Below are 19232 nucleotides of genomic sequence, written 5' to 3'. Positions count from 1 at the left end.
CTTATTCATAACACTGCAATGTTCTATTTTTGTCTTTATTTGATAGGCATTTCTGATGTTATTACCACTAGGTTCTACATGCTTATGAATAGCCTTTTAGATCTTCTTCAATGAATTTGGAGATACAACAGAATGCAGCAGGCAAAGTGGTATAGTTGTATATCTCTTGTTCCGATGTAGCTGTGTAGCTAAGTTGGCAAAGTATCGGTTCTTGTTGAGCCAAGATCTTGAGTGCAAGCTTATTATGGCTAGATGTTGCTAGCCTTGCCAATTGCTAGTCTTACATCCAGTTACATGAATTATTTCAAATATTAAAGTGTTCTTTTAATAATATCAATTGCAAATTTCCAAAAGGTGGAGAATGTGTATGCAAAGTTTAAAATCATTTGCAACGACTATTTATTCTATGAAATGTTGTGCGAATTTTTCTGTTTCTTTTCAATCTACGCCCATTATCTATTGTTAGTAATACTTGTTTAATAAAGAAAGTATGATCACTTTGTATGTAAGCTATGTTCACATTTAAAGTAACCAGTACATTTTTGTGAAAAGAGTTGTATTTAGAATATCCAAGGTAATGTAAAAGAATGTTATCTAAACTAAGATATCATGTTTCATACTTGCATAATATTAGTGAAATATAATTGAAATAAGCAGCAGTATGCTTTTATGGACAATATATGGGCTTTTGGCTAAACAATTTTCGCGGAGGTGGTCAGCACTGCACCCGTTTGATGTGTCCTATTAAATATTAAAAAAATGGCTCTGGTCTAAAATCCTACCACAACTATTAAATCAACGCACAATATTTGGGTTAGGGTGCGAGTTAGCGTTTGGGTGAGGTTGGGTCAAGTATTGTTATATTTACTCATCCTAACCCAAAACTCTAACTCGCACCCTAACCCAAATAATGTGCGTTGTGGTAGGATTCTAGACCAGCGGCAAAAATGTTCAAATACCAACTCGTCTGGTATTTTTCTCTTGTAAGAAAAATAAATTTACGACCTAGTCACCTAGTACGGCCGGCGGCCGCTCAGCTGATCGTCTGTTACATTTAACATGTTATCTGTGACGTCATCAAATTTCAGCCAATAGGAAGCGTTCCAATAATTCTTGGATTTGGAACCTCACAATGGACGTTTAAGTATCAACCGACAATTTAATGATGTTTTGCCTTTTTTCGTGGAAGTTACGCATGGACAGTTCAATTAAAATACAAACTTTATTTCTTCAGCTGGGTTGTCATCATAGTTAATTTGCTCGATAAATTAGTTTTTATATCAATAAACCTTTTTTCACAAATAAAAACGTTTCGTTTTTTCTAAATAATTATTGTTCCTTTAATTCCCGTTTTATATAAGCTATATTTAATTGCTAACATAACAAACGACAAATTGACCGAAAATTTAGTTACTTTATAAACTTCAAACAAGTAAAGGTATGATGTCATGTATTTTATAAGCGATCCAGTTATAAGCAAAGTGTCGTGACGTAAGAGTTTGCAATAATTAAATAGAGAAATATACAATTGTTGGATCCAAATCGAGTCCTGGGTGAATGTCCAAACAAATTACCGTAGGTTTTATTTACAGAAATAGATTATTGTCTAAAAAAATCAAAAATTGAAGATCTAAAATGCCCTATGTTTGTATATTTTATTGCGAAACTCGATTTTTTGCGCAAAACTAAGGTGACTGATAGGAAATAATTTTTAGTTTCACGATGCATGAAATGTATGTACAAGTTGCGAGCAATTATAAGCGGATCAATCGCATCTCAGTTTCATGGTAGTAGCTTTCAATGGCTGCCATCCATTCCAATTGTACCAGATGATTTTCTGGCTACCTCCGCTCGATGTTCTTGCCCACTCCCCATTCAAGTGCGAGCGGTGGCAACTCCTGAACCACCAAGCTCCGTGGTACTTGCTGGCGCAATTTGTACTGGCACTAAACAACAGGATGCTATCGTTAAAGCAATTATCCATAAAATTGTAACTTAATATTGGGAATTAAGCAACGTTTAAGTAAATACAGAGCATCTTATCATGGTAACTTAAATTTGAGCTCTTGTTAAAGTGACTTCCCCAATGCAAAGTAGCAATAATAAAAATTTATCAAAATTTGCTAAATAAAAAACGATAACATTTGGACCCAACTATTTTATGTGTTAATGCGCTTTGTAAGGTGGTCGAATGATAGTTATGTAGATTGAGTTGTTGCAAAAAAATGCATCAATTATTTTTTCCTTTTTTATTTTCATAATTTTTAATTCTTCTTGCAAACATAAAACGCAAACATCGACTTACCTTCTGTCGTGGTCTCGGTCTTTGGTTGAAAACTGCGTTCCGTTTTGATAATCCAAACTGTCACCAGCTGTACCACTGTACCCAGCTTCCAGCAGTGTGTAGTTGCTAGCCGAGTTCCCAACAGAGAATGAACTGGAAAAAAAATAACGTTGTAAAATCAAAAAAAGTCTAATGTTGTACATTTCATATTAAATGGGGAAAGCAGTCGATTAATATTTTCGGTATTTGCACTTGCTAAACATACAGAATAATATGTTTTGGAATTTTACTAACTCACCTGTATTCTGCGTATGCATGGGCATCGTTGAAATCGTACAAATCAATGCGAAGCCGACATTGCTTGCCAGATGTTAGCGTGTGGATTCTTTCCAAGCCTGTGCATTAATAAGACTTTTAACATAAGTTGTGTAATCGACAATTGCGTACAGTGCGTATATGGTTTTACAAGTTCTTTTCTTAAATGTGTGTGATGTAGTGTAAGATTCTGGCTACATTTGATTAATGTCGTACTTTAAACTGCTAAATTTGGCAGTTGTACGAAAGTAATTTGAAAACTTTTTTTGCACTTAAGCTGTTCACATACCAAGCCAAAATTCGCCTGAAAAGTCTCCGAATCCGTTTTTGTATTCGGTCCAGTTGCGATAGAAATCCACACTCCCGTTAAACCTTCGCTGGAAAACCTGCAAAACAAGAATTGGTAGAAATCTGGTTTGGTGATAACTTTGCAGGGTTTTTGTTGGCGACTAAAAATATAAAATTCAGTGGATTCAATTGTTGGCCGGAGTTAGGGAATCGGCTACGATCCGATATTATCGGACATCCCTAGTTGGTGCGCCCTTTTTAGCAAAAAAATCTAAATACCTGAATTTAACCAACAATTATATAAAAGCTTACAAAATGCAATTCAAATCAATGCCAGTTTTTTGCAAATGCGTTGTTAATGCGTTGTTGGCCTATTACCGTCCATCCGTCTTCGATGAGAATTGTTGTCCTCCAGTTAAGTGACGTCACAATCCTTTCCAACTCTGAAAAGTTTGTTGTTGTTTACATTTACATTGGTTTGGAAAATAACTTAAACAAACACCGCATTACAAGCCACATGGCTTCCTACAGCATAAAGCCTAGAGCACAACCTTCACATCATTAAATTATAAAGATGCAATACCTCTAGGTTTTATGTTATTTAATCATTGTGTTGCTTTAAACAGCAGCCCACACATGCGATGTAAAACCAAGTTACCTCTCACTTTCTCCCACATTTCTTGCAAAGCGCCTTCATCACTCTGAGCAACTTCACCCTTTTCGCCTTTTAAGCCCCTAAATCCGGGTATTCCCCTGGGCCCAAGTTTACCAGCAGGACCTTGGTCGCCCTTGGCTCCACGTGGCGCACCCAGGGACCCTGGTGATATTGTGACGTCATTGTCACAAACAGGAACTGTGACGTAACTGCATCGGTTTGCGTCACAAATCACAAGGAAGGAGAGACAGATTGTAATAAACTTAACCAGCATTTTGTTTTCCTGGCGAAACAAAACAAATCCTAATCAAACCAAATCAACCAAAACAATCAAAACAAACAAATCTGATCAACACAACCCAAAGCAAACCAACGCAAGCCAAAGCAAACCATTGCAGGGCAAGGCATTTTTATCTTAACTTCCAATAACTTACCAAACCATTTTTTTCACCCAAAGACACTTTGTGCACTTCAGGACACTTTTGAACACTTTAATTTTACTTTTGGTCACCGGAAGTCACCTGAGAACACCGGAAATTGGAAGTCAAGGCAGGGTTTGAATAATTAGAAAGCGTTACATTTCCAAGTTTCATGCATTTTGTCATTTTTTATAGGCTAATCAAAAATGTCCCGAAAACTTCGTTATTTATATTCGTGTTGTTTTGTTGGGTTGATTGCGAGGGATTCTATTAAAATGTTAAATAAACGATTGTGCTTTTATATTTAAATTTAGGAGAAGTTGATCCTTACATGGAAAATGTTAAAATCAGCCAACGCTAACTAGCAACCTAACCCAAATATTGCGCGTTTATTAATTAATTATGGTAGGATTCTAGACCAGTGCCCTTGACTTTCTTTCGCACATTTCTAGAAAGCATACCTGTGATGTTATTTAAGCATTTCCAGCAATAAACGCTATTTCAAGAAAGCTTTTTTCAAAACTTCAAGAAGTGTCTGGAAATCTTTTTTTTCGTCTGGCAAAAAAGTCTGTCACGCTTCACTGCTTGCATTGCGACTTTGCATAATGGAATTCACTTGCAAATTGATTGGCTTTTTATGGTAGGTAGAAAACATCTGAATAAACTGCGAACTATGGGTGGAATTGGGGAATTTATGGGGAGGTTGGGGATTGGGTGGATCCAAAGGGGGTGGGGGGGCAATAGGAATTACATTTCTAGTGAGCCTTGGTCCATTTTTATAAAAGGCTTCCACCCCAAAATCCTGTGACTCATCGCAAACTTGAAAATAAAAGTTTGTGCAACTTTAACGATTTTAAGCCGTTTTTTCGCTTTGTTAACCGATAACATTTTTTTAGAGTATATTTATTTTTTGTATTGAAAGTAAAACCTCACCAACCAAAAAAATAAGCGAACTGTGAGGTGTTTTTTACGCTACTTTTATGACGTCCCGGCTACTTGTAACTTTGTGACGTCACGAATCGATGTAACTTGTGACGTCACGTTATGACGTATAACTTTGTGATGTCATCGCTAAAAAATTGTCATGGCCCCAAACAAAAATATTAGACTCCCGTCTGAGATTGGGGTTCATATATAATAGAAAGAAGGATGTAATATCACAAACCTATGGTTAAATGACAAAATATAACTATACCTGTACTTATATGCGATTTAACCCAATTAAATTGTACTGCTAACAAGTTTAAACCGAGTATTGAGTATATTTTAGTTTTAACGTAACTTGATATAAAGTCAAACCCATTGAAAAGCATTTCGTCCATTTCATCCCGAATTATCACGATTAAGAACAAATATTTGACGAATGGTTTGGAGTCTAAAACAAGCAAAAATAATTTGACAGCAAACATCCAATAACTGTCGTTTTAACTATTGTACAAAAAACTCTAAATTCTAACTGAACTCTATTCCCAACTCTGACGTAACTTAAAAATGTGCGCACATTTTAAAAGCATTTTGACGCACATTGTGAAAAAAAGTGCGCACATTTTTGAAAGCAGTTCAAAAAGTGCGCTCATTTTAACACATTATTGCCCAGATTTCGCATTTAAATTTGCGGCAGTAAAATATGTTGTTTTGCAAGACCATTAAGCAATTTTGCTAAAGAGAAGCCTCTTTTTTAAAATACAAGTCGCACGTGTCCAGTTTTGGACGAGTCACAATGAAAGTCTCACGCGCGGGACAATAGACCGCAGCAGGCGTCGCTTCGTCACTTCACAAGCTGGACAAAGCAAGCGACTATTAACGAATTCTGTATGAAAGTTTTTCTGCTGCTAGATGGCAGTCGTCAGCTAAAGGGAGCTAAAACGCAATATTTTCATTTTTGCCCCCCAAGCAAAGGCCCCTGGGGTGCAGCCTCATAGACTTCTACAAAGCACCTACATACCACTCTACGCCATGTCTGAAAATTTGAAGGTTCTACGATGTGTACTTTTTCTATAAATCTTCGGACAAAATTCGGTCTGAAACATGTCAAGCAAACTATAGCAAACCATAGCAAACCATAGCGAACCATAGCAAACCATAGCAAACCATAGCAAACCATAGCAAACCATAGCAAACCATGGCAAACCATAGCAAACCATAGCAAACCATAGCAAACCATAGCAAACCATAGCAAACCATAGCAAACCATAGCAAACTATAGCAAACCATAGCAAACCATAGCAAACCATAGCAAACTATAGCAAACCATAGCAAACCATAGCAAACCATAACAAACCATATAAAAAAATAAATTTTCGGCCCATATAACTAGAAAAATACACGTTTGTAAAGACATGCCAGCTTTTTTATTCTAACACCCAGTGGTGAACATTTCTTTCTATTAAAAAATAACGAAAGAGTTAAAACTATTTCATTATTTTAGTTAGACGTAGAATATTTCTTTATTCGCTTTCTTACTATTGGTTGTTTTTTTGTGGTATTTTATTGAACTTAACCTACAATTAGAACAATTGTCAAAGCCCATACAAAAGTAGGTATCACATTTTGGCATAAATTTCAAAAAATATTTAATCAGTTTTATCATCAAACTACAACATCCAGCCATTATGGTCCAACACTTTATTTAAAGCTTTTTTGTTTCGCTTGGCGATTGGGTGAATTTCTCGTATTAGCTCCCAGCGTATTCTCAATCCCCCGAGACCCGTAAAGGTAATCTTCAAAACACCCTTAAACGCCCATGTGTACAAGCTTAAGCAGGCATACAGGTTCACGGCAAGGGTTGTTTTTTCATCATTTGTTTGTAAAATAAGTGCAACGAGATTACCTGCCTATGGCTAGTTGCTTTTCCCGTTTTTTGAGCATGAACCATCAACAGTTTAGGTAGGCGAAAAAACGCCAATGTACTTAGTCACACCCTAGTCATATCGCCTTACGCACCGTTTGAAATAAACAAGACGCGGCTGGGCATCTCCATGTTTGACACCTTGTATACGGCGATTTGTACCATTGCTATGCAGGGAGATACAAGTTCATACCCTATACACCTATGAAAGATGCACACACATATATGTGTTCAACAACTATGATCTGGCCCATCTGAAGCTGCTTTTTGACCAACGATTACGGCTTAAGTATTAATAGTACACCGAAATCCATGCCAGGCTCTTTTTTTCGGATATTGTGGGGAGGCAAAACCGAATCGATACCAAAAATTAAACCAAACACAAACTGTTTCAACGTAAAAAGTCATTTTAAGCTTAAATTTTTACATATCGTAATTATACTAGAAAGTAGTAAGAATTTAAAATTCCATACAGAAGTGGGGTATAATTTTGAACGTTTTAACCAAATCTTACGATAAAGTTCGAGATTGTAGTTAGACATAGAATGATTATCATAACCCATACAGAAGTGGGGTATAATTTTGAACGTTTTAACCAAATCTTACGATAAAGTTCGAGATTGTAGTTAGACATAGAATGATTATCATAACCCATACAGAAGTGGGTATCATTTTAAACGTTTTAACCAAATCTTACGATAAAGTTCGAGATTGTAGTTAGACATAGAATGATTATCATAACCCATACAGAAGTGGGGTATCATTTTGAACGTTTCGAACAATATTCTTTATTAAATTTCAGTTATTATACTATTTCATTTTTGTTTTTGTTTTTAAAGTGAGTAAAGACAGTGTTTTACCAAGCGTACAGTTTCGAAGCAGCGGAAACGATTAATTGGAAATAATGCGCCCGCTAACACGCAGGTGTAGGCTGACTCGAGTAAAAAGCACTCGAAATAAAGGTCCGACAGGCAAGCTGTGTTTGTGGGCGAAATTCAAACGGGAAATTCTCCTCAGCTTAAAAAATTCTACCCTTTCGAAGACCAAAATCGCTTACAAGAAGAGTAACGTAATGCGGTGCGTTAAAAGTAAAACCTTGGGGGTTGAAAGTGTTTGCGTTTAACATTACCCTGTTCGATTGCAAAAAGTTCAAAGGCCTTTTTGTACCAAACGGAAGTCTTAAGTGCTCGCAATGGCCGGATTGTCGTACGCTCCTGATGGACTTTTGTTTGGAATGTTGAAACATGATGTACCAGCTATTACCAGTCTAATTTGAAATTTGGCAAGATTAGAGAGAGATAAGCCGTTTTAGAGTAAAGCTATTTTTTCCTCCGCTGGTTAAATTAAAATTAAAACGAAAAAATGTTGTTTTTAAAAAAAAGTTGAAAGTGAAAAGCGGTTTAAAGTTGAAATTAAAAAGAAAAAAATTCGTTAAAAAAATAAATTTTATGAAGTGTAAATTTCGACTTAAAAATACCGGGAGAACAAATAGATTTGCAACTTGTAGTTTTTACTGGTACGGCGACCTATGGTTGACCGGCAAATTTAGAGGTGTAGGATTACCCACAGCTGGCTTTTAGGATATTTTTCGGGTCGCCAAGACCTAAACAAAATTAAAACCAACAGTCGGGCCCTACAGATGGTACATTGCGTCAAACGAGAGTTATTTTTACACGAGCCGAACCCGTTTTCCCAACACACTGTCAGGTTACTTTTATAAAACTATTTCAAAAAAAAGTTAAACAATTTTCATAAACTTTGGAGCATAATGGTTGGAGGTTGTAGTAAGACGTAATAAGAATATCAAAGCCCATACAGAAGTACGTAGCATTTGGAACGTTTAGAATAACTCTTTTCATAAAATTGTTTCAAAAAAAACATAAATAAAATTTCCAAAAGCATGGTTGAAATTCGTTAAACAATCGGCGAGCGCAAATTTAAAAGCATTACAAATCCTACTAAAACGGTTCTACATGTTTCGCGTAAAAACACTGTACAACAACTCGTTCGGGGTGAAAACATAAATGAAAAGAGATCAAGTGTCGACTTTGTTTTTGGTCTATGTTTTCGGGTCGATTGCGAGAAGGCCAGAACACCTGCCATGGTCGGAGATCCGATTACCAATGCATTTTTTGTGGGAAGTTTTCGCCGGCGAAATTACACACAATTAAGCATTGAAAAGATGCGAAAACAGTAATTTTAAGAATTATATAAATATAACGTATATTGGCCGATTAATATGCCATTTTCAACCGTAAATTAATTATTTTTTAGGACGAAACCCGTTTAAGCACTATATGCTTTTCAATGGTTGCTAAAGGCTTAGCAATGTCGTGAAAGAACAACTTCAATAAAATATAAAAAATAAATTATTTTCAAAAAATAATTTAAAAGCCAAAATATTTGATAAATTTTTCAAATTTGTATGTCAGTTTAAAAGATAACGTTTTGGATTTTTTTACTTTATATTTTATCGAAATTGCTACAAAAGCCCGTGTGTTGGTCTCAAATACATTTTTGTCCAAAAGGGTAATTCGAATAATACAAATATGAAAGCCCATACAGAAGTGGGTATCATTTTGGCAAAACGCTACCCACTTCTGTATATGGGCTTTGATATTCTTACTACGCCTCCAACCATTATGCCCAAAGGTAATCTGAATAATGCAGAATTCCTAAGCGACGCGACATGTTATGGTTTTAGCAGTCTCCCAGGGACACCCTAATACCAGGTTCATTAGCGTCGTTTTCGTGTTTCTCAGTGCAACCTTTCAGGAAAGGCGAGGTTAAATACTTGACTTGCAAAGACTCCACTCCTATATAGGGCGCAAAAAACACGGCACAGGCCTGCTGTGTTGTTTAACGCTATACGCCTCAACCAACGACCCGTGCATAGGACGGGTTCCACGCAAGCTAGACGATAACACCATAGGGGAGGGGAGAAAATAGACCCTTGTGTCTTTGCTCCTGGGTCTCGCGAGACCCCGTTTTGAGGGGATTGTTTTTTTTTTTATTTTCACGCAGGGTGAACACGCGGAATTTGAGCACCCCCTTGATGAACAATAGGGGGCGCAATAAGCTGCTTCTATACGGATGCCTGAAAGCTTTAATTTTTGCTCTTAAACGAATGGATTGGTAAAGCGATGTTTCGCTAAGAATGACAGTTTTTTGATTTTTTTTAATTTTTTTCAATAATTTTTCTTTTTTTTTTACTGTTTTTTGTATTTTCTCTTAATAAGTTTTTTATAAATTATTTAAGCTGTTTTTTGGTGGCTCGCCCAAGCCCAACACCGCAAAACTTTAGGCTTTGTTGGTATAGTTAAGCCGAACAAACAAAACCGCATTTCGACGCGTTCATGCCGAAAACCAGGCACAAAAAATCAAGTTAATCATCATTACCAAGCCCGTAAAAAGGTACATTTTCAAAGCCTGTTTACATTTAGTTAAGGCTTGCAAATATTCGCCGCGAACATGCATTTAAGCCAGCGCTTCTCTACCGGTGCGCCATGGAAGGCCGTTTGCTGTCGACATTTGGGCGCCGCTATTTTGGCCACGGATTTTTTTGCATCTGTTTTGGCTTATTGGTGATGTTAGCGATTTGGTTAGGGTAGAAAATATTAGGAGAGTTAGAAATAGTTATGGGTTGAATTTGGGATTACACAAAAGGTTGTATAGGCCTTATTTTGGCCATTTAGGTCAAGGATTCCGATTTTGTCATTATTACGACTATTAGGTATTAGTCCTATTTACGCCTTATTCCTAACTGTCTTTTATTCCGAAGTTGATGTTGTTCCAATTTTGGGCTCAAGGCTGGAGTCCATTTAAAGATTTGCAACTAAAACGCCTAAATAATGAAAAATTGCAGGCAATTTAAAACAAATGCCGGTACACCTCAAAAATTTCGCACTCGCTTCGCTCGCAAGGTGCGCCGCCACGTTTTCATATGTCTCTAGGTGCGCCCCCAAGTAAAAAAGGTTAAGAAACACTGATTTAAGCTGACGGTGTATTTGATTATTTAATTACCAGGGTTGTTAACTAATCATTTTAGAATGAATTAAGTCCCAGTCAAGTCATTCGTAATATAACTCTAGTCTACTGTAAGTAAAGTCTTATGTAAAATAACTTGAGTCATTTTAAATAAATAAAAATTCAACTCAAAGTCTTAAAAATTACACGTTAAGCTATTAGTTTTGTGTAAACTCGTCCGGTTATGAGCAATTTCTTGACTAAAATATACCAAAAGCGAAACTTTTAGCAGGCAAATTGTTTTATGTGTGAGTCGTGACATTCCGGGGTTTAAATAGATTTCTTTCGTCACCTGGTCTGCATCCCCACACCCCTCTAAAGCCAAAACTCGCGCCGTTCAAGTCTGTCAACGCCACCCAGATTAGCAGAGAATGCGCTGAATCAAAAAGCCTAAACCCAAGTCCCTGGTTTGAACCCAGCCTTACTTATTTCCGTTTGTTGAAACTCAACTTTGAGGATTACAACGGATTTTGTAATCCTTCTTTTGATCTGGATTCGAGTTAATTTCTTGTTTGTCCGGATCACACTTATTTTGGTTTAATTATTGTACGCGAAAAATATTCGGAATTTTTAATGTATGTGAAAAATGGGAAATTTTTTTTGAACGTACGTGAAAATATTGGAAATAAATTATAATAAAAGATATGTGAAAAAATGGACAAAAAATTTTATAATCCAAGTGGAAAAATTGAAAACGTATTTTTCATGTACATTTAAAAATTGGAAAAAAATGTTTTCAGTACGCGAAAAAATTGGACTGATATTTATGCCCATAAAAGGTTAAACTCTGGTTAACGCAACAATGGTTATCAAAACGCTTGCAATTTTAATGACAATTTATACATTTACGTCACAAACCAGCTGCTCTGTGTCAAATTCAGCATTCCTCGACCTATAGTTAAAAGCCAAAAAAGTGAAAAACTTTCTCGAAGCAAGTATTAAAAGGGTATGTCGTTAAGCGGCACTTTCAAGCCACTCAAACACGTTCATTTGCCCGACACAGCCGCTAACTCGCACGCACCTGCGCAATCTGTCGCATGTGTGGCTTTTAGACACATTTTCGGGTTCGGGAATTTATTTGAAATTTCATTTCCAAGCAAGACTTTTTAACACTTTTAGCCTCATTTTCGTATGAAGGATCAACTAACCAGAATTAAAAAAATGAGAAAGAAATAAAAATATTTAAGCTAGAAGAAATTTTCCAGTAAAGCATTATTGTATTTCTTATTTTTATTTTTAACTCTTTAACTTTAACTCTGCAGGATTTAAATATAACAACAAAACATATTCTTAATGGTGGAAATAACGGCCAAAATAGACGTAAAAAGCGACATGGTTTATTTCGGCTAATGCTCATGTCATTATTAGTTATATGAATCAGTGATATGAATATGAAGGCATGAGCATTTTGCCGAAACGTTTCAACAATAAAGCATGTTGCTTTTTACGTCTATTTGTGCCCTTATTTTCACCATTAAACTTATGAACAGATCCGTATATAGTGTTCCAAAAACAGCGAAACGTCACATTTTTCTATTAATCAAAAAATAATATTTTCACAAATTAATCATATTTTGTTCTATACTTAAACAGTGCTTTGAGTTAGCTTTGGAGCAGCTGCATTCTACCTCACTACTCAATCATTTCGTAGCAAGTTGCACATTGTAGGCGATTATTTTTTGACTTGTGAAAAAAGTCATAAAAAAGTCAAAATTTACACATTAGGTCAAAATTTGTCAAATTATAAAATTAATTGATTAAAAATGCAATTAAATCGTCTACAATTTGAAAAGAAACTAAATAGTAAGAACTTTGACAATGTCCTTCAGTTAAATTTTTTCAAAAACATTTAGTTTTGGGTTATATTTAACGACATTTAATTGTATTATGTCTTCATTAGAGCAATATATGTTATACACAAGCTTGCAGAATTAACCACCAGGCCTAGTTTTGATTTGCAATTATTCCATTTCCTATTACGATAACTAGATCTTTTTTCAAATTTTCTGCAATTATTTTGACGTTGTATTTCAATATTTACACAACATTTTTTTAAATAAATTGCATTTTAATTTTGTTTGGCATTTTAATAGTTTTATGTCTTTTTCAAATGACAAAAAATATAACCAAGTATTTTGAATAAACCCGAAAGAATAACTTATTTGTGTTCGACCGGTGGCCAGTAAAACATCAAAAACATGTGGCTGACTACACCAGCACACTAATGCAGTACTTTAAAAAACAGATGTAATTAAATTATTTAATTTTTTCTCAAGTTAGATTAGATTCAGTGAATCTTTGAAAAATTATATAAACTAGAATTTGAAGAATTGGATTTAATTATTCACAATCAATTTAGTTTAAATCGTAATTTATTCTCATCAGAATGTAACTGGTAAATTTTTCTGTGCTATTTTAGGTTTGGCATAGCTTTTTCAGACTGTAAAAATTACATACTAGTGGTTTCGACCAAAAGTAATAATTTAAATTCTTTATTTCGACTGAGAGATTAAAAATGCTGTTGGAAGAAGTAACATTTTTGGTAAAATCCGAATTAGATTAGAACTAGAATTAAAGCACAAAGTCAATATAAAAATTGAATAAAATTAGAATTAGTCTTATTTTGCTCTAATTCATTAAATTACAAAAAAGACAATATTAAACCCTTGATGCTGTTAATTAACTGTTTTTCTGACAGAGTTGAAGCATTGACCTGTTTTTTTAATGCTCACTGGTTAAATTTACCTAAAACAGGTTAGGTTTAAATCAAACATACTGTTACGGCTCTTTAAATTACTTATTGGAAAACAATTAAATCCCTGGTTAAAGCCGTAATTGAGTTCTTAACTTCGGGTATTACCTTAACTTGATAAAAGAGCTTGTACCACAGACCACACAATTAACCCAATGAACCAATTTATTAGATGAAAGAGTTGAAAGTTACCACACCACAAACGATTATTTGAGCAAAAATTACTTACAGACAATACCTTAACATAACACAACACAAACGTTCTAAACTACCAAGGCTCGTCTTACAAATCTACTTACAATATTATTTTCAAGCCATAATATGTTACTGCAACAACCACGAATGAAAAACTGCGCTACAGAACAGACATGCACTCAAATAAATAGAAAGAACTCAATCTGTTTTTTCATGCCCAAACAACCGAAATCCTGTTCTAGCGGGACGTGAAACCTGCTTTTACCGGCCGCAAAACATGTTTTCGTAGGACGCAGAACATGTTTGGTAGAACCAAAACATGTCTCGGTAGGAAGCAAAACCTGCTTTCACTGACCGCAAAACATGTCTCGGTAGGTTACAAAACCTGCTCTGACCCAGGGTTGCCAGTTAGGATTTTTTAAAGACAAATTTGAAAATTTTGGCTTTTTTTAACCTTTTTGGATTTATTTAAAAAAAAAAATCCAAATGAAATTTGGCTTTTTTTGTTATATTCCAAAAATGTCATGGGTGTTATGTTATGAAGAGATCAAACTAACACAAAAAGAGAAAAAAGTCCAAAAAATATCACAAAAAGAGAAAAATTGCTAAGAAAAAATTCCAAAAAGAGAAAAAAATTAAGAAAATTTGCCACAAAAAGATAAATTCAATGTACCAGCATGACCATTTATTGGCTTTTTTTCTTTAAGGAAAAACATAGGCTTGTTAGATTTTGTATTAGATTTGGCTTTTTTTGGCCTTTTTTAGAGTAAGTTTGGCTATTTTTCATGCTTTGACCGCAAAACAGTTTTGACGGACTCCATGCCTTGTTTGACAGGCTATCCATACAAGGACGGAACATGCGTCCGCTTTCAGCGATTTATTGGCCAGTATTAAATTCCATTACATGCTAAACCCAAAGTAGAAAGTTATGTCACAAAAAGATGCATCGAATAATGTACGTATTAGGGTTCCTCTTTTTCCCGGATTTTTTCACTCCCGGGAAACGGGATTAAAAAATAAAACTTCCCGGGAATCCCGGGATCCCGACGAAAAAATTATACATAAAATTACGTCATTTTGAGGTTTGTATTTTTATTTTAGCTCCAAACGTTTAATTAAGCTCGTTTATGGGCGTTCTTTCACTTATGTACGTGGAAAGGTTTTTTTTTATGCAAAAAAACAACAAAAGAAAGAAATACCGCATACCACAACGCATATTGTTTGTGTTAAGGTGCGGGTTTGCGTTTGGGTGAGGGTGTGTCAAGTATTATTATGTTTATTATTAATAATAACCCTTGACCCACCCTTACCCAAACGCTAACCCGCATTCTAACCCAAATAATTTGCGTTGTGGTAAGCGGTATTTAAAGACCGTTTTTTTTTATTAATTTGTACGTTCATAACTGAAGGAGCGCCTGACCTTCTCTAATACGAGTCAGGACAGTTATTTGCATGCGCATGCATGACGTATTTTTTTTGTTAGAATAAATTTAATTAGGTTTTTCCGCTGGTAAGCGCAAATAAAACAACTCAGGCAACGACGTTAACATGGTTGGTACTATTTTTTTATTTATATTAGTCAAAAACGGCAATATTTTTAAAGTTTTGCATTCTTTACACCAGTTGGATAACCCAACAAAGTCATATACACTAAGTAATTTACTAACTTCATATTTTAATTTTAGTGGTGCCACAAGCAACAAGGTATTTTGGGTTGGATTGACCAGAGAAAATACAACTTTTTTAACCATATTTGCCTTTTAAACATAAGTGTACAAACAATTGCTGCAGTTACAACAGCAGTGTTATTACATGTTTGTTTTTGTTTTCAATTTAGATACCAGTTCTTTTTGCAATTGAAGAAGGACATTTTACAAGACAAACTTTCCTGTCCGTTTGTCGTTGCAGTCCAATTGGCAGGGTATGCTTTACAATGTAAGTAGCATTTTACTTTGCTTAAATATATATATTTTTTTTGTTTAAGTAGTTTTTATCTTTTTCAAATTTTAATAACATGGTTTCAATAGTTTGGGCTACTTTTTGCATAAAATGTTTTTTTTTATTTTTTTAATCTAACCAATATATTTTAGATTTAGTAATTTAGTAGCTTTAATACTTAACGGATCTTTTCAAGTTATCTGTAAATAGTTTGTTATAAAGAAAGACTGTGATTTTTTATAATGGTTTGTTTTAGATTATAAATATTTGAAAATTCCATTGATAATGAGATGCAAGATCATTGCATTAAACCTACAATAATTAAGTACATGGAATTTAAATGTATATATTCAGTTTCTTAACTGTTCAAAAACGTGACAACCCTTCTAATAAGATTCAAAATATTTACATTAACTAATGTGATTAATGTACTATATGTATGACAAGATTCCTGTGATTGTAATAGGCAAGATCATACATTATGACCTACAATAATCAAGTACACAAATTTTAGAATTATATATTCAGTTTCTTAACTCTAATGAAAAAGCGACAACCGTTCTCATTAGATTTAAAATATTTACTGACTAATATGTTTCGCTCTACCTACGCAATAAGAAATCTCGTCCCCACGCTGTCATGCTTGTTTAATTGGCTTTGTGCAAACGACTGTCGTGTTAAACACATCGTTGTCAAATATTCGGCAGCCGAACTTGGTGATTACGACCCTGAGGTACACAACCCTTACTTCATCTCCGAGTTCCGATTCGTTCCAAACCAGACAGAACAGTTTGAACTGGATTCCATCAAAGCATATAAAAAGTGCAAGTAAGCATTATGCATTTCACTTTTTTCATTTTATTACTTTTTGAATATAGTTTTTCTGGTTATGTCTGTTTTGGTGTTTTTGGGTATGAATCTAGCTAGCCTTGGTTCTAAAATTTAAGGTTTTACTTAAACTTGCTATGTCAGCATTATTACTCCCAACTTTGCTTTTAACTAATTGTTGTTAAAATTTACCAAATACGTTTTGAAACAATTTCATTTATTTTATTTTTACCACACTACATGTACCCTTTAATGGTATTTTTATAGCCTTTCTCAATATTTTAATGTTGTGATGTTAGTTTTAAAACCATGTGACTTCTGAAATTTTCTCAACTGTGGTCAACTTTCCCTTTAATTATGACATCATACATTCCACACAGGACAAACAATGATCTCATAGTCACATGAATTTGTAATTGTTGAAAAACTGAGCAATGAGGAACTTCAAAAAATGCTGTACATTATTAAGTGCTGTATTCCGTTGATAAAATGTATTTGGTGAACTTAACATTTTGAGAAAATTGTCTATAATACATTTTGTTGTCATTCTTGTTATAGCAGGGTTGCGACATAGCCTTCCAATGTCTTTAAATAGATTTAAATATTGAAAAGTCTATGATAAACCTTTGTTATTTCAAAAGTTTTTGACTAGTCTTTGATTTTTTTTTGGCCCAGCCTAAGTGTTTTAAAAATCCTTTAAACAAATTTGAATTATTTATTCATAAAATTGTGTGGCAACCCTGTATAGCTGATTAGACTAAAAAAAATATTTGTTTTTTCCTATTTATTTAGAGTTTATCTTTTACTGTACTGTGAATATGATGAAATTGTACATTATTTATCTGTTCAAAATTTTTCACATTATTTCTGTACAAATATTTATATTTTTCTATTTATTTAGAATTTTTGCTTATTTTTTCTAGCAATTGCATTCTTCACATTATTTATCTGTTCAATTCTCCTAAACCCAAGACAAAACACTGTTCAATCCTGTTCATGCAACAGTCCACTTCCTTCAATTGATTGGCTTACAAACACAAAATGTCAAAGTGTACAAACATGCCAGTCATCACTATTTGTCAGGTGACGCTTCCAGAATAGAATACTTATGCATGTTTAAATGCTTTTCTAGAGGACAAACTCCTGCCGACGCAGAGTTGAACTTTCTGAACATCGCAAAATGGAGGGAAATGTATGGAGTAGATATGCACCAAGTCAAGGTGATATACACTTTTCGTATTGATGATTTTTATAGCTTGTTGTTGTAAATTTTTATTTATTTGATATCTTTTTTTCATTTCAAGTTAAAAAATTAATATTAAAATTTTCACTTTATTTTTGTTCAACAACCAAAATAAAGAATTTACAAAAATTATGCAGAGCTGTGCCTTTAGATTCATTATTAAGGTATTTTTCTGCAATTTTATAACTGAAAATTGCAAATCATCATTCAACAATATATATAATTATTTGCATATCACACTTTACAGCCAACGTTGAAAGTAATGAGGTTCATTAAATGGCATTCATTATTGTGCTACATTGCTTCCTTTTAGAAACTAAACTCTTGTTTGTTTTAGACTTTTATCAACTGTTTTATAAGTTTTTTTAAACATTTAGTAATTTGGTAATTTTTTTAATTAATTTTTTTTTATTTACGTATTTTTTTATAATTTAAGTAATATTTTTTTGTTAATCCTTTTTTAATTATTTTTTTTTATCAACTGTTATATAATTTGTTTTAAACAAAGAAATATGGTAATTTTTTTTGAAGTCATTTTTTTTTAATTCAATTAATATTTTTTCGTAATTTTTTTTTGATTAACTTTTTTTATTTATTTTAGGGCAAGGACGGCAACAACTACAGCCTGGGTCAGACCCCGACCGGGGTGTTTGTTTTTGAGGGTGACGAGAAGATCGTCTTGTTCTTCTGGCCCGCGTCTCGACTTCAAGGGCAAACGACTCATGCTGGTCGTAACAGAGGACGATGACAGGGTTCGTAAAAACATAAAACATTTTAAAACACAAAGAAGAATATCAAAGCCCATGCACAAGTAGGAAAAAAAACATAGGAGCATACACAAACTCTAATTATGTACAGCTTAACAGATCAATGTTCTATTGGTTCTATTTAAGCGTATCTTCTGGCTTAGAGTGTATTGGCGTTCACGAAGGTAAAGCTTTCTTTTGTTGTACGTTTACAGCGTATTTAATTATTTAAATCTCATTTATTAAATTCAAATATTTTAAGACTTGAAAAACATTCGCTTTAATGACATAACTCAATCGCTATACGTTCAAAAATAAATATTGAAAATAGCGCAAAGGCTTTATAGTTTAAATAAAATTAATATAGCGCGGCAAATTGAAGATCTGGTTGTTTGGGGCTCTGCTTACTAGACACGTCCGATTCTTTGTGTTTTATCATGATAACCGATATATATACATTTTTCCTTTATCCCCTTCCTCCAGCTCCCTCGTACTTTCTGGCGCAATTCTTGGATCTAAACAACAACAAGATTCATTATTGAAGCGTACCAACCTAAATTTGAGAACCTAGTTTGTTAAAAGCAACTTCCTCAATGAAAAGTAGGAGTTATAAAACAGTGTAAAATCGCAAAATGTAACAAACATGTAGTTAAACGAGAAATGAAAACACTTGGACCAAACTATTTTTGTGTGTT

General features: G+C 34.1%; 2 protein-coding genes across 2 annotated transcripts; one reads left to right on the top strand and one right to left on the bottom strand.

Annotated features, from left to right (window-relative positions):
• Nucleotides 1-1765: 1765 nt before the first annotated feature.
• On the bottom strand, nt 1766-4537 carry LOC146158036 (fibrinogen C domain-containing protein 1-like). The gene is made up of 6 exons (XM_083383691.1): nt 3546-4537; nt 3266-3330; nt 2889-2985; nt 2583-2679; nt 2306-2437; nt 1766-1946 (listed from the first exon to the last, which is right to left on the bottom strand). Exons 1-6 carry the CDS (start codon nt 3814-3816, stop codon nt 1766-1768), a joined length of 843 nt encoding a protein of 280 aa, XP_083239817.1. The 5' UTR covers nt 3817-4537.
• A 9608-nt stretch (nt 4538-14145) lies between these two features.
• LOC146158035 (band 4.1-like protein 5) lies at nt 14146-18539 on the top strand. The gene is made up of 5 exons (XM_083383688.1): nt 14146-14153; nt 15620-15717; nt 16428-16548; nt 17681-17768; nt 18393-18539. The coding sequence occupies exons 1-5, from the start codon at nt 14146-14148 to the stop codon at nt 18537-18539; spliced, it is 462 nt and encodes a 153-aa protein (XP_083239814.1).
• The last annotated feature ends 693 nt before the right edge of the window (nt 18540-19232 follow it).

The sequence above is a fragment of the Ascidiella aspersa genome, chromosome 3, assembly GCF_963924565.1.
Source record: "Ascidiella aspersa chromosome 3, kaAscAspe10.2, whole genome shotgun sequence".
Taxonomy (NCBI): Eukaryota; Metazoa; Chordata; class Ascidiacea; order Phlebobranchia; family Ascidiidae; genus Ascidiella; species Ascidiella aspersa.
Note: the sequence above shows the minus strand (reverse complement) of the source record. Positions and strands in the feature narration are given on the sequence as shown.

Bases quoted from the DNA above. Each gene is read 5' to 3' on its own strand.
- LOC146158036 (XM_083383691.1), bottom strand. From the start codon at position 3,816: ATGCTGGTTAAGTTTATTACAATCTGTCTCTCCTTCCTTGTGATTTGT. The intron at 2,986-3,265 runs GTAATAGGCCAA...CTTGTTTTGCAG, and splicing joins TCATCGAAGACGGATGGACG to GTTTTCCAGCGAAGGTTTAA. The intron at 2,680-2,888 runs GTATGTGAACAG...ATTAATGCACAG, and splicing joins TTCAGGCGAATTTTGGCTTG to GCTTGGAAAGAATCCACACG.
- LOC146158035 (XM_083383688.1), top strand. The intron at 15,718-16,427 runs GTAAGTAGCATT...AATATTCGGCAG, and splicing joins GGCAGGGTATGCTTTACAAT to CCGAACTTGGTGATTACGAC. The intron at 16,549-17,680 runs GTAAGCATTATG...ATGCTTTTCTAG, and splicing joins AAAGCATATAAAAAGTGCAA to AGGACAAACTCCTGCCGACG.